Source organism: Patagioenas fasciata, chromosome 9, assembly GCF_037038585.1.
Source record: "Patagioenas fasciata isolate bPatFas1 chromosome 9, bPatFas1.hap1, whole genome shotgun sequence".
In the NCBI taxonomy this organism is placed as follows: domain Eukaryota; kingdom Metazoa; phylum Chordata; class Aves; order Columbiformes; family Columbidae; genus Patagioenas; species Patagioenas fasciata.
In genome coordinates, this window is record NC_092528.1 from 24975801 (window position 1) to 24991082 (window position 15282).

The window sequence follows — 15282 nt, forward strand, 5'->3', positions numbered from 1 at the left end:
ATTGACAGATCCGTAGTTTCTTTGCAAGTGAAAAAGGACACGACTGGAAAAGTTTGCTGCCAGGTAACTAGGATGGATTTCATCAGACCAGCACTGCTGACGGGAGGTTGGGTACCAGCAGCCACAAGTGTTTTCAGAGCAAGCCAGCCTTGCTTTGTCTCTGCCCAGTGTGGCGAGATTGCAGTTGCTTTTCTCCCCTTTGACCCCCCTCCCTGTCATTGCACAGGATGGATCAGGTAATCACGAGCCTGTTTGTTTATCTGTTTGCAAATCTCAGGAAGCAGCTCCAGCAAAATCTCCTAAATCATCAGAATGCAGCAAACCACAGTGTCAAAACAATACAATCCTATCCCTACCTCCAGCAGGACGTTTATCACTAATTATCACCTGTTTATCTCAGAGCCTGGGATTACAGCAGGTCCGGGCTGAACACCCTCTCCATGCAGCCCATGGGGAAGGCAGGTGGCACCACCCAGATCATGCCCTGTGCTCCCCGGGCCCTCTGAAGCAGACAGTATTTCCTCACTCCGCCTATTCTGAGTCCAGATCTGTTAATATTCAAATATACACATAGGAGAAAGGGAAACTGTACTAACTGAACAAATACACGCCCAAGAAATAGGACGTTCCTTCCTGGTCTGTAATCCCCTTGTTCAATAAGCCTTAGTAAATCACTGAAGCATTCAAAAATTGAAATTTCCCCTTTAGTAATTTCTTTTTAGAAATTTCTCCTTTCTCCCAGCAATGCGAAAATGTACAACACACCATCCTTATTAAAATAGTAGATTTCAAAGTTTGGATTTAGGGTCCTGGCCGCATTTGTACACGGTTGACAAGTATTTGCTCAGCTGCCTCTTTAAAAGCCTTTTGAAATCATAATACTGATCATTTTTATGACTTCTCTATTGCGTTCTCTGCAGCAGTTTATTCCCGCGTGTGCTGCGTGCCCGGGGAACCGGGCAGTGATTCTGCCAGGTGGGAAATGTCCCCTTGTTCCTGCCTTGCAGTGGTGGCACTGGGATGGGCTGGGGAAGGTGGGTCACATAGACACCAGCAGGACAGGTGGGACCGGCATAGCCCCATCTCCACGTTTCCCGTCACATAAGCTGGCCCAGGGAGGTTGTCTCCACCGAAAAGGGACATCTATAATTCCAGCTGGTAAAGGACAGCAACAGGCAGCAAAATCCAAGGAAAGTGAGTGTGGGTTCATGCTCTCAGGGCCCCCAGCTCTAGAAACGGGAAGACCCACAAGCACAAACAGAGCACGCTTTGGAGGTGCCAAAACCTCCGAGGTGCCAAAGCATCCCCTGTACCCTTGGGGGTACAGAAAGAACAGTCCCACCAGGCGTTTCTCCAGAGTCAGTAAGAAGGGGCAGGGTGAGCCCTAGAGGCTTTGTGTCCGGGCGAAACCCTGAAGGAGGGGGGCCACCCCCGGGGGCCGGCGTTTTGCTGCCCCCTCCTTACCCCGGGGGTATCGACATTTCTCCCGACAATGCGCCCCAGCGAGGAGCGGGTGGGTGGGGGCGAGAAGCGGCAGCACTCAGGGCGGCTTCCCCGGTTTCACCGCGGAGGAAGGCGGGGCAGAGGGGGGAGGGAGCCGCGTCCCACCGCGGAAAACCCCGCGGGGCGGGGCCGCCAGGGGGCGCCCTTTGCGTGGCTTTAAAAACTGCGCGGGGCGGCGCGCGGGCCGCAGTGGGGTGCGCGGAGCAGGTTGAGATCGCTCGCTCCCCTCGCAGTACCCTCCGCCCGCGCGGAGCAGCCCTTCCCCCGCGCTCCCCCCGCCCCGACTCCACGCAGACATGGCCAGCGGGGGACTACAGCTCTTGGGCTTCGTGCTGGCCTTCCTGGGCTGGATCGGCATCATCATCAGCACCGCCTTGCCCCAGTGGAAGATGGCATCCTACGCGGGGGACAACATCGTCACGGCCCAGGCGCTCTACGAGGGGCTGTGGATGTCGTGCGCCATGCAGAGCACGGGGCAGATCCAGTGCAAGGTGTACGACTCGCTGCTCAAGCTGGAGAGTAAGTTGAGGGTGGGGGAGTGCGGCTTTTGTGGTGTTTGTCCTGTTGGGGCTGGGGGTGTCCGTCCCGTCGGGGCTATCCTCTCTGTTCCAGTGCTTCTCCGCTCGGGGCTGAGGGTACCGGTTCCGTAGCGTTACCACCCCCCACGCCCGTGCCGGTCGTGTCGGGGCTCTGGCTGAAGTGGTAGGATTAGGGGTGCCAGTCCTGTCGCCCACCCCCACCCGGTGCCCCGTCCCGCTGGGGGTGCCGGTGCTGTCGGGTGTCGAGGTCTCCGTCCCGTTGAAGCTACGCCGCCTGTCCATTCGGGGTTTAAGGTGCAGGGCTCGGGATCACCCTACTTTTTGGTGGCGCCTTATCCCGTCGGGGCTCGGGTGGGTGTCTCTTGGGGGTTCCCCCGATGGCTCTCCCTGCCGCGGCTGAGGGTCACTCCATTCGTGACTGTCTTTCGGGATAATCGGGTCTCTGCGGCGCCTGCTGAAGCGCATCCCGCGGCATGCTGCCTCCCCGCCCGGGGGGGCTCGGCGGAACAGTACCCGGGGGAGGGAACCGGAGCCGTCCCACAGCCCCCTGCCCGCATGCCGGCTGCCTGTTGCCTTCAGAAAACGTCCCGGGAGGGGAAGAGTCAGACCCTCCACGTGTGTTCGGGAAAACGCCGTGATTGCGAGCAAGAGCTTTTGGCTCTGGCTCAGCGGGAAGCAAAGTTGATCAGCGGTGCTGAAGTGGTCTTTTCGAGCACTTTTCATTTTTGGTTTGGCTGTTTTGGTCTTTTGTTCTCTGGGAAAGTCGCTGCAGCTCCCGTGGGGGTTTTCAGCAAAGGGCTGGCAGGTGAGCTGGACTCCAGCCAAGGTAGCACTGCCTGTAGTTTTTCGGCAGACCAGTACATCAAGGTAATCTCTAGGTCTATTATGTTGTCCTGGGGCGGCAAAGCCATATCTCGCATGCATGGACTGCAGCCTGGCTTGCTGGGGTGTCAGTCGGAGCGGTCATGCTGATCTGTAGCCCAGTGAGGGTTGTTTCTAGGGTGCTGGAGCATAAAACTTAGGCTGACACCCAAAGGAATAGATTAAAAAAAAAATCGTACCTCCCCTCATCCAGAGTGCAGTAGTGTCCTGGAATACCTTAATCGCTCTCCCTCTCTAATTAATAAAATAATTACCACCTTGGTCACCTTCTTGTTCCCAAAGGAATGGGCAGGCACCAGGGACCGTTGGGAGTATCCTCAAGTTCGATTGCCACCAACCCTTCCTATGTGTCGCGCAGTGAAGCCGGACACTCCGGGCCCCACCTTCGTTGCTATCAATCATTCCTGCTTTCTTGTCCCGAACACCCGTGGGCCCTGCAGCTCCCTTCAGGAGTGCGGTGCGCGCAATTAGCACTAAGAGGGTGCAGGGCTGTGGATAATCGGGGCTGGGTTAAGCACACAGTCAGGGGTGGTTTGCGTAGTTATTATGTGTAAACTCTGCTTCGAGCTTCTTATCTCGCACTGGGGCTGGGGGGCGAAGATGCCAGCAGGGCTGAGGAATCTCCAGCCACCCCCTGGATGGGTTGCGAAAGGTAAACTTGCCTCGGGGGCTGTGTGGTTGCGGCCCATTGTGCTGTAAATAAGATCTGCAGAATCAGATGCGGAGCCTGGCTTAAACAGATTCCAAAAAACCTGCCCGAGGACCTCCAGACCTGCCCCATTCATGGCTGAGTGCTGAAAACCAGCTGCTCCCCTCACCTTTGTCCTGCGAACAATAAAGGCTCTTCTCTTCCAGAGCTACGGGGGAGGGAGGTGTGAGGTGCCAGGGACCGAGGCTGAGCTATTAGTGGCCTTTTGTCCTCTTACTGAGCCCCTGGCCCTGCAGGGCATGCTCTCCTGAAAATTCCCAGGAAGCTCATGAAATATGGAAATCGCAGGGGATTTTTTTCCTCGTTGGGGAAGTCAGTGAGGGCTGGCTAAAGGGAGTCCTTGTTCTTTTGTACCCTGGCTTGCTTAGGTTGCACCCTTCCCACCTGAAAGCAGATCATGCCTAGGGATATACACCTTATCTGCTGTTTTCCCTGCCTGATCTCTCTTCAAGGTCTTACAGCCACATAGGCTTGGGCAAGGACCAGCAGTGCTGTTTTGGGTGGAGGTGTGATAAAAAACCATTTATACCCAATTCAATGGCCGCACCCTGGGACAGGTGCAGTTTGTGTGCTAAGAGCTCCCTCACCACATTCATTGATGTCATGGTGAGGGCGGTACAGCTCTGTGGGCAGAAAAACTTCTCTGCCTGGCTACACTTTTCCTGCCAGAGCTTCACATGACCTGAATGCTCTGAGCCACACGTCAGAGCCTCGTGTACTGATGGGATTGCTTTGGTGCCATAGAAAGGACTGAACTTCCTCACACCTGCAGTAATTTATGGTCGTGGGAATGCTGGACAGCATAGCCAGGAAGCTTTTGCATAGCTGGTGCCATTTCTCTAGATGTGTCAGTGTTTGGCTGCTTGAACTGATGCTGCATGTCAGAGATGGGGTTGGCACAATCTGATGACCACTGTTGGCCAACTAAGGGGCCTCCAGCTTCCTGTGTGGCTGCGCTGCTGGAGTGCACCCATGCTGGCACTTCTCCCGCAGCTGTGTTCAGCTGAGGGCTTATGTCAGTGCTCCCATTCAGGCAACAGAAAGGCTGCCTTTTGCCGGCTTATGTGAAAAGCAGTGCGTGGCCACATGCAGACATAGAGGTAACAAAAGCCACCCTTGCAACAAGGCTTTGTTGCACGGCCTCAGCATTGTACTTATAGCCCTCCAGCATCGTCCATGGAGCTCAGCTGAGCTTTGTGCTCCTCCAGGGTCTCAGGGGGGTGGTCTTAGACAGGAGGAAGAAGGGTTCTTGGTACCTGTCTCTGGAAGCTTTCAACCCCACCTAACCACATTCTCCTGTTCAGAGTAGAGGTTCTTCTGGGTATTGTCTAGACTGTTAGCTAAACACACTCAGTGCCTTGTTTGGTTTTGGTGGGAGAGGTTCTGTGCTTGAGACAAGCTGAGACTCATCTACCACCTCATTACCAAACCTAGTACATCCACAATGAGCCTTTGTGCTCTAGCCTAGAAAATAAACAAGGGTTTGGATGCCCTCTGGTTCAAACAGCATCACTGAAATGTGAGATCTTTTCTCCTACAACTTTACCACCCTGGCTTGAGCCTGTTCAGGAGCTGGAGAAGAGGGTGGGTGGGGAGAAGGAAACATTCATGCTCAAGTTACTGCTGCTCTGTTGTGATGGTGGGTGAGGGTGGCCAAGGGAAGGACAAAGCTATGGCATGAGGGACAAATGTGTCCAAATATTTTGTTGTCTCTTCATCTTTAGATCTGGAGTAAGCAGGTAGAACCTGCTGGTATCTGTACTTTCATGTGGGTTAAGGGTTAATTTACTCCCATGTTTCTCAATTCCTGGTCCTTCCTCATGAAAAATCATGATCAAGTGATAAAACAGTCTTGCTTGTTATGCTGTTACAGAAGGTAGAGGGTTACTTGGAATGCTGCTGAGGCTGTTCCTGTGTGCTGGTGCCCTGTTGTGTCTGCAAGAGAGGATGGGAGTGTGTTGCAACACACTGGCTTTATTGCTCTACAGGCAGCTTCTAAGTAGCTTTAGTAGCCAGTGTTACTATGTGTTACTAAATCTCTTGCTAAGGGAATTTCTAGGCTTTGTGGGAAAACAGGCTGCCCAGGTCTCTTCTGACCAGGGATCTGGAAATGGTGGTCGTGTGTGTGGCTCGTCTTACCAGCAAGCTTTCCCTGCTGCTTGAATAACTGCAGGAGGGAACTGAAGCTTATTTGCCTTGAGGCAGGCAGAGTACAAGGCCACTGTCACCTACTGAACTTGTCTCTTTTGCACTGGACATGCAGTGAGGACTTCCCAGCCTTCCTGTTCTGGCAAAAACCGTGACACTGTTTGAGTCTGTGTCCTGCCTAGATTCCTCTGTACAGTCTTCTAGAGTTGTGAGGAGGTGCTTTGAAAGAGTCCAGACTGGAATATCTGATGGTGATGGGTGTGCAGAGTCCTTACAGAGGATGGTAGGGGACTGAAAGCCTCCAAGCCATTAGCAGGCTTTTGAGGTCAGCCAGAATGACTGCAAAGCGTGAGAGAAGTTTGCTGACTATCTGTGATGCTGTTAGTGCTTGCTCACATCTTTGTTACCTTGCCTGCTGCACAAAAGTGCCTTTCACGTGCAGGCAGGGCAGAACAGCAGCATCTCGGATCCTATTCCTTCGAGGAGGTAGATTCAGCTTTCATGGAAACCACGATGGGAAGACTTTGAAGGCTTTAGAGGGCGTAACATGCTTCCTACACTACAGCGGTGCTTTTAACTCCTGGGCGACTTCCCTCGCAGACCTGCACAGCATCTTTCACCTGTGTTCTTTCACCACTTGGCTGCATGGGAAGGGAAGGAAAAGTCCATAGTTAAAATACAAACAAGGCAATCAGAGAGTATCCCTATCAGAGTGAGCATCCACCCCTATCAGAAAATAATCTGCACACAGAGCCATTACAGCAATTTTGCATTACAAACAGGCATTATAAAAATCCCATGGCACTTTCCCAACAGCTCTTCTATAATGTAGATGACATAAACAGAGTAAATAAGGAAATGTGATAACGGAATAAATAAGCAAATGTGATGACAGAAAAATAACCTCAAACATGCTGGTGACATCCTTATTTTTATATCTAAGCAGTTGCCAGAAATTGCTTCTGTGTCAGGTAATGATAATTGTGGGAAGGAAAGTCTTACGTAGGTTTCAGATAAAGACGGCATCATGTAGTTTGTGTCCAAACCCACTAACAACAAGAAGTTGGAACTGTTCGTTACCATGTTTTTAAAAACCGTGGGTTTCATTCTTTGAAACGGGTGTGAGCTGCTGTGTTGCTTTTATGGACTTGCACAGTATTATGGCTTGCAGAATTCACATTTGTTATTAACAATTGTCAGTAGTTTTAAGCCTCTGTTCTTCAGTACTTCCTCCTTTCTTGCTTTAGGCTTTTCAGGCCAGGTCTCTCATTACTAACCAGCAATAAAAAGGCTTGGCTTCTGAGTCAATAGTGGTTTTTATTGACAAAATACTGTTGCCATCCGACAGCTGTTGTTGAGTTCCTGGCCAGTTTATCTTGCCTTGTATGGGACTGTTTTTTCCCCAAGGGCTCCTGAGACTGCCTGGGCTTTCCAACAGCCATAGTGCATTGCGTGGGATGCTATAAGTGTTGTGCTACCTGTTCCTGTTGGGAGCTAGCTGTGGCAGCAAGGACTGTGGGGGAAATCCTGTATCTCTCCAATATGATAGGAGTTGTAAAGTTAAACTGCTGTAGAGCACTTCTGCTTGTTGTTGGCAGCCAGTCCTGTTTAGCAGGTTGAGACACTATTGTATCATTTGGGATTTTTTAAAGCACCTGGAAAGGCCCATGTGAACAATAGAGCTAATATTAAACTAGCTTTCTCAGCTTCTGGATGTGCTTCCATTGACAAATGCAGTTGTTAATGTGTGCGTAATAACTAATAGCTTCTGCGATGATTAACTGCTCTCAGTGTACTGCAGGCGCTGCAAAAGTGGCAGAAAGACAACAGCTCTGTCTCCCAGTGTGTGTATGAGCCCAGGGCATCCAGGCTGGGTGGAGGCGAGAATGGTTGGCTAAGACAGTCATGTAACGTTTGAACTTCTTGGGACAAAGTAACAATCTGTTCTGCGAATGTTCCAACCTGTTGTTCTGTCCTACTGTGAGCTTCCTAAATGCTTCTGTCCTCTTATGCCATGAGCTGTGCCTAAGGGAGGGGTGAGGACACCAGGAGATGTCCCTCCAGGGTTTGCCCCTGGAAGGGGGTAGCCCTGGGAAATGCTCACAATGGTGCTTTTTGTTCAGCTGCTTCTGCAAAGCTGTTGTGGCCATGCATCCAGTTAATTCTTGTACATATTCAGGCTTCAGCAGGTTTCATAGTTAGGTCTTCTGAGGTCATAGATACTGTTTCAAGCATCTTCCTCTGCTTGTAGTACTGTGTTTGAAGGTGAGAGGTCTCTTCCCACCCATATAATTAGTTTTCTAGTTGTTTGAGATAACTTTTTCCTATTTTCACATTCACAAAAGAACTCTCTCAAAGCCCTCTCCTATAAAGCAATTTCTTCTGCAGCAAAACTAAGCCAAACTTACTGTAGACTTGATGAAACGATTTGGTACTTCTGCAGAAAATGTCCTTGCCTGTGCAAAGTATGAACTGGTGTTCAGCCATTGCTGTCTCCAGAGCTGCTGCTGTAATGCACAATTTAGCCTTAAATGCATGGCAGCTGAACTGGATGCCTGGGTGGTAACCTGTCAGCTGAAGTAGTTCTGAAAGCTGGCATAACTGCTGTGAGCTAAAAACTATTTTTAGAGTGTGTCCTCCAATATTGGAGATTAATCTATTTTAAAAGTTTCGATCCTGCTGTTGTGATTTATGCCAAAGTGATAAATCACTGTATAAATGGGTTTCTGTAATCAATGAAGCAAAGTGGTTTTGATTAACACCTGGGCAGTGTGGAGGTGTGTCACCTTTCCCCTTTGAAGTAAGTGAGAATTTACATTTAGCCAAGCAGATCTTGGGGGCTTTCCCAAGAAAGCAAAGACTGTTTTTACAAAAATGTCACTTCCTGTTTCTCTGAACATCACCTTTTTATTGTGTTGTTTTTAACTGGTTTCACAATCTATTTACAGAACAACAAGTTTGTGTGTAGAGACACATCCAGATCTGTGTTAAAGCAGAACGAGCCTGGTAGCCTGTTGTTGGTGTGGGTCACAAGAATTTCCCTGTGTAAGCTGTGTCCTGGGGCAAAGTGCAGTAAAGAATCTCAGAGGATGGGTGTGTGGCTGTGCTATCCCCTGGTAGGGGCTCTGAGGAGTTTGCAGGTGCCCTGTTGTAGGTGTAACTTAAATCTTGCAGCTGCAGTTGTCCAAGCTTGAAGTGCTTTGCAGAGCTCTAGCAGAATGCAGGCAGTGGGCTTTCTGAGCTCCAGACTTGGGAACAGATTCTGGTGACACTTTGCAAAAACTGTGCCTGTGTCACTGCTAGACAACCTTCCGTGTCAGGGGACACTTCTGCCTTGGTTACAGCATGCTCCAGGGAACTTGTTCCTTTGATTAACCAGCCCTGTTTGTTCCCAGATCTTAACAGGACTGTGTATTAAAATCAGTGTTGTTCAAACAAACCTGATTTACCAAGCAATAAAGCTCAGGCTCTTACTTCACTGCTATTCAGGTGTTTTATCACCTGAGGTTTTCTATCAGTAATGATTTCATTTATAACATAATTTCCTTTTCTCCTTTATCAAGAAAATATTAATTCAGTCACTCATGTACATAGGGTTAGTGTGACTGCATTCAGATGAACAACATAAAGCCAGATCTTGGATAAAGTATGTTGTCCAGTCTTACTGAGAATGCAGGCAAATACAACTGTTGCCTATGGGAGGCATCACCCCATGCTCCAGTTCTCCAAAAGCACAAGAGACTCTTAAAACATTTGAATACCTTTGAGTCAAATAAGCTACACATTGTAGGCAGGGGCAAATAAAGAAGTGTGGTTTTCATTTGGCTGGGAAAATGCTGTTGCAACTATATTTTTGTACCCTCTGGGACTCAAACTGGGGATTTAACTCAAATATCTGAGGTATTTGTATAAGAGACAGGTTTTCGAAGTGTTGAGCAATAAAGGGGCCTTGCTGTCTGCTGTGGGACTATTCATATGTATGGTGCTATTCATATTAAAACATGTGCCTAAATGCTTTGTTAAGGTAGAGCCTAAATCTGAATACTTCTTTTGATAAACAGATGTACCCTTCCAATTGGGATTCAAATGATCGAGGAACAAAAGATGTCTGAGGCCAATTCCCAGGTCATTTCCTGCAAAGAGCTGCATGCCCTTGTTTGCTATGCATTTTAGAAGAGGCCTCTGATCTTGATACATGACTGTCCTGGAGCTTAAAGCTAAAAAGGAATGTCTTGCTTGGTTGTATCCTGTGTAACATGGAGCACAAGGTTTTGACATATGGTTATTGAGACCAGTAATTTGAGTTTCTATTTGTACATGGAGTTTTCTTTGTGGTAACTCAAATCCTAATGTCTTCTAGGCACGCTGCAGGCTACTCGGGCTTTGATGGTGGCTGCAATCGTTGTGGGCCTGATCTCTATATTCGTTGCTATGATTGGCATGAAATGCATGAAGTGCATGGAAGATGACCAGACAAAAAAGATGCGGATGGCTGTCTTTGGTGGGGTGATGTTCATCATTGCAGGTTGGTAACATACAGATAAGTTTAATATTAAATGTACGATTTCCTAAACGGTGTTTATCTTGCATTGGATGTGAGAGGCCAGGGGAGGTCTTACTGTTGCTCCAAGAGCATTTTGGGCTGGGAAATTCCCTAGAGGACTTTCCCTCAGACAGCAGCTACTGTGCCATCAAATAGGTTTCTTGGCACTAAGATTATGCTTCCTATATGGACTGTGTGCCTTCCATCTGTTAGCAGAGCTGAGTGTGACCTGTAACCCTGCTTCAGTGAAAGGCTGTCAGCAGTCTCGCTTTTGGTGCAATGTAACAGTGGGTGACCTCAAATCCTTTCCTTATTTCTCTCCAAATGAGCACTAAATAACAGCTCTGATCTTCTCAGGGTAGCAGCATCTCAACATTACTGCAGATGCTGGTTCTGCTACACTTTGCAGTGATTGTCGTGTTTTTCTGAAGTCATGACATTGTGTTTCCTTCATGTGCAGGTTTGGCAGCGCTGGTAGCCACATCATGGTATGGCAACAGAGTGGCTCAGGCCTTCTATGACCCTTACACCCCTGTCAACACCAGGTACTGACCCATTTGATGTAACACTATAGCATGACAAGTCCTTGCAGGGCCTGGTTTTGAGTAGCTGGGGCTCAAAAGAAAGAAGGGAATTTCCTGAGCTAGCTGGGTTGGCTTCAAACTGCAGAAAAAGCCTTAGGACCATCATCCATGTAGTGCTTAAGTCTTGGCTTTGTTTTAAGGCAGCATCACTGTAGAGACCCAGCTGATGTGACTTCTGTGTTTGTCTTCCACTAAATGCCTAAGGTCTGGTTTGCACGGAGCGTGGCCCTCCTGCAGCTGTGCAGGCTGAGCTCAAAGCCTGGACTAACCCAGTGTGCAAAGCTCTGAGCTTTGAGGGTCACAGAGTCTTAGATGCCCCAAACTGCTGCCTTGCAGGAAGCCAATTCCATCCCAATTTCAGCTCCCTTCTGCTTTGTGTGGAAATTCTAACACTGTAATCCAGAAGCAGAATTTTTCATATTCACTTTCTTCCTTCTTTCTCCTCAGATATGAGTTTGGATCAGCTCTCTTCATTGGATGGGCAGCTGCTTCTCTGACCCTGCTGGGGGGAGCCTTCCTCTGCTGTTCCTGTCCACGGAGAGAAACTTCATATCCACCCACTCGAGGCTATCCAAAAAATGCCTCCTCCACAGGGAAGGATTACGTATAATGAAACAACGAAGAGGAGCCACCGGCACTAGTAGTGAAAGCATTTTGGAGAGGACACTACAATACCACTGTCCTGACCAGAGTTCAGACTCTAGGTTCTGCCTTCCTCTTCTCCCAAAAATGTGTATATTTTTTTAATCCTCTTTGCTACTGGACATAACTTCTCCTTTCTCTCCCAGCCCATGGAGGAAGGCTAGCCTAGGTTCATAGGTATTGCCACTGGAAAGACAAAACCTCCAAGCTTGAGTTAAGTTTAGTGTTTGGGAGTAAAAGGGAAAAATGATACTGTTTTTTTTAGATGGATGTTGGTGCTTTTTTTAGTTGTTTTTTTTAAAAAATAGGTTGTAAAAATTCAGTCCCATATCCCATTAAGTTAGAGCCCAGTGTGGTGTGTGTAGAAACTAAAGGAACATATAGAATATACAAAGTGATGAAACCAATAGCTTAAGGGGAAACATAATTTTAGGGAAAAGACTTTACATGTAAGAATGCTTGAAGAGACCTAAAATGCTCTTGTACTGTCTTATTGGCATCTTCAGCACACTCCTTTCTGTGCAGATTGGCTTGGCAAAGGGTCAATCACAATCAAATTGCTGTTATTTAAGCCGAAATCTGGAACTGTCCACTCACATGTGGTTGGCCAGCAGAAGGTGCAGTGTAAAGTGGCTTGGCTTAGCTGTATATTGTCACTGTTTGACAAGACCTTGGAGGTTGATTGTGTCTGAGCCCAAGGCTGGAAAATTCTAACTACAGAGGTTAGGAAACTCTCTAGCAGCTGCAGGTTTCCCTGGTGCCAGGGAAGACCCAAGGAAAAATGATTGCCTTCTGGTTTTGCTGGGTGTCTGGTGGGGCTGTTGTTGCTGTTTCTTAGACACTGAGTGCTGCCAGTGATTTGTTTCTCCATGTTCCCACCCTTGTACCTGAGTTTGAAGATTTATCCCTTTGTGTGTGCTACAGGCCACTTTTTAACAAAATCTCCTATTTCCTTGAGTCTTTCTCATCTGGGCTTAGTTACCAATCTCAGTTTGCCTCATGCAGATAAACGTGTTAAACCAAACTAAATGCACTGCTGCTCCCTGATGTTTCCCCAAGGATACCTCACATGCAGCCATTTGATCCTGTCTTTTTTCTTGTAAACAAGTGATGATATGAAGGCAAATTCCAAAGAAACTGACCCAAAGGCTATGCCATTTTCTTTTAATCCAAACTCAACAAAGAGGAAGAAACTAGCATTTTAAAGATAAAGCCATCCTTGCATATTAAGTCACATCTTAAGCAAAAAAATAAAAGGGGAGGGGAATCATGCAGCTCAGAGGTTTCCACCCTTTAATCTGAAACACCCAGTCAGTCACTTGATGTTTGACTAACACTAGCTGAGGTTGGCTGGAGTGGTCTCATAATTCCTAGAATAATTGTACCAGTTCTCCAAAGATCAAGCTTGCTTTTTCTACAGAAGGGAACTTGTTGCTTCTGAACAGGCTTTGTAAATGTGTATGTGTTCAGAGGCACCAGATTTTTTTTCTTCTGTAGAAAGGGAGAGGCTCTGGGGCTGAGCTACGTACAACCATGGTAATGGTGGCTTGTATAAGCATTGTACCTCTGTTTGACCCAACTCTTTGCGACATGAACCAAAGTTACTAAAAGAAACCGGGCAGAGCATTTGCTTCAGGCTTGAGCTGATGTTGGCCTGTACTTGCAGCTGGGTCATGTGGCTTCCATTTCTCCATGGGGAACTGCCTGTGAACAGCAGCTGCCCCATGAGACCTTGTCTTAGGAGGTGGCAGCTCAGGTCACATTAAAGAGCTACTGAAGCCTGTGCTTTTGTATTTGCATTAACCCTGAGCCAGGGAGCAGACACTTATATTGGGAACTTGTATAGTGTTTAAACAATTTCAATAAATGACCTTTTTTAAGGAAAATAAGATTGCATCACTTCTTGTGTGGTTTTTCTTTGGTTGGTTGGTTGTTTTATTTTGTTTTTTTTTTTTGAGCAGAACTTGGAGAGTGTGCTAGGAAGAAAGCACTGGGGCTTGGGCTTTTGGGAGCTTGCCTGCTAGGATGGAGCTTGTTTAGCTGTATCTACAGCAGACATAGGTGGGGACAGATCTTCAGCAGTGAGTCAGGCAGCTGTGGCCTCTGGCAGAAACTCACCCAGTAATCTGCTACGATTGCAGCCCGGGAACCAGAAGGTCCACTCCTCGGCAAGGCTGCACCCTGGGTGGAGCAGGAAGGGGCAGGGGGAAAGCAAAGGGCTCCCTGGCAGGGGAGGGGAGCTGGAGGAATGGGGAAGGGATGGGGTGTGGAGCCAAGGCGCTCCCAGGAGAGATGCCCCATGTTTCGGCAGTGCTTTGCACTCAGTAGCTTTATCTGGGGTAGGGTATGTGCAGGCTGTACAAGATGTTCTGCCTCCAGAGCAGGAAGAGACCTGCCAATCTATGTATCATAAAAACTACATGCAATTCCTTGACATTCCTGGGTTAACAGAATCATGAAGAGATGGGCTCTGGGAGAATCTGTCTTACTCTAAAGCCCCCACCAGGAGGGTATTGTGCTTTTCCCAGCTGTGACAATGGGCACAACCAGTCAGGTGTACATTTTTCCAGGTCAGGTAGGAAATGGTTCCAGCTGGGGACAGCTGCTTCTAACCTGTGCTGATATATCCCCAGGGTAGCAAGGATCTGTTCTCCTTGCTTCTACCTGGCCTGGAAACCTCTTTCCATCCACTAGGGCTCAAGTACATCTGATGAGAGGCAAACTTTATTTAAAACGTTTTCTTGAACTCAAAGAGCTGCCTCTTCTATTCCCTCTCTCTCTGAGGGCTGTTTGCTTTTATAATTACAAACAAAAAGAATAGAGCTAATTAGGCCTTGTAAAGCTGGCAGAGCAAAACAGCCAGGCATGTGGCTGGCTGAGTGAGCTTGCAGTGCCTGGAGCAGACTGGTTGCATTGGCATAGTTTGGGATCTATGGTCATTCTTATTCCAGCCTGTCAATTAGTCAAGGATTTCCACTGAGATTAATTTTTTCCCATGTTTTTGTGCCTACTCCCTCTCTGAGGACTTTTGCATGTACCATTCCGAAGTTCCCTGGGCAGAACAACAGGAAAGCAAAGCGGTCTATAAAATAAACAGTAGGACTTGTCAGCTGCTGGCAAAAATAGGTTACAGCAGGGGATACAGATCTGTGTGAGACTGGCACAGTGGAGAGGGCCAGATCAACCTTGTTGATTTGCTATACTTTTGATTTGACAAAACTCACAGCCCAACTTACATTTGTAAATGGCTTTTTGGCAGGCTGAGTGCAAAGCCAAGGATGAAGTTTGGGGGTAAATGTAATTTCATACGGTTTGTGATCCTCACTCCTGTCCAGTGTGACAGGAGAGTACCTCTTGGAGGGCTGATGTCTCAAGAGATGACCCTGACCCTACTTGGGAGGGAGCTTTCCAACCCTTTTCCCCTGGCTTTCATGCAAGATCATGCAATTCCATTTGGCCATGTTTTCTACAGCCCTTTGGCCATCTCTACTGTAGGTTGTATAGAAAAGGAGTAACATGAGTTGAAAGTTGGGGGAGAATTTCCCACTGGATTTCAATACTTGCATGTGACATATTCTGCTGTTAAAAGTCATCTTGCGGTGAAATGATGGCATTTGTCTGTACAGACAATGGGAACTTTGCCTGCTTCTTGGCATCTTCTTCCACACCATATTTATTATTCATGTGGTGCCAAAGCTGTCTATACCGTGCAGGGAACTTCACTGTCAGTGG

At 48.0% G+C, this 15282-nt stretch overlaps 1 protein-coding gene across 1 annotated transcript; it reads left to right on the top strand.

Moving 5' to 3' along the window:
- The first annotated feature begins 1671 nt into the window (after positions 1–1671).
- On the top strand, positions 1672–13439 carry CLDN1 (claudin 1). The gene is made up of 4 exons (XM_065845028.2): positions 1672–2022; positions 10142–10306; positions 10785–10869; positions 11356–13439. The coding sequence occupies exons 1-4, from the start codon at positions 1800–1802 to the stop codon at positions 11516–11518; spliced, it is 636 nt and encodes a 211-aa protein (XP_065701100.1). The 5' UTR covers positions 1672–1799; the 3' UTR covers positions 11519–13439.
- The last annotated feature ends 1843 nt before the right edge of the window (positions 13440–15282 follow it).

Excerpts from the sequence above, each read along its gene's own strand:
- CLDN1 (XM_065845028.2), top strand. The coding sequence starts at position 1,800 with ATGGCCAGCGGGGGACTACAGCTCTTGGGCTTCGTGCTGGCCTTCCTG. Across the intron at positions 10,307-10,784 it reads GGTGATGTTCATCATTGCAG|GTTTGGCAGCGCTGGTAGCC; the intron begins GTTGGTAACATA and ends CTTCATGTGCAG. Across the intron at positions 10,870-11,355 it reads TACACCCCTGTCAACACCAG|ATATGAGTTTGGATCAGCTC; the intron begins GTACTGACCCAT and ends CTTTCTCCTCAG.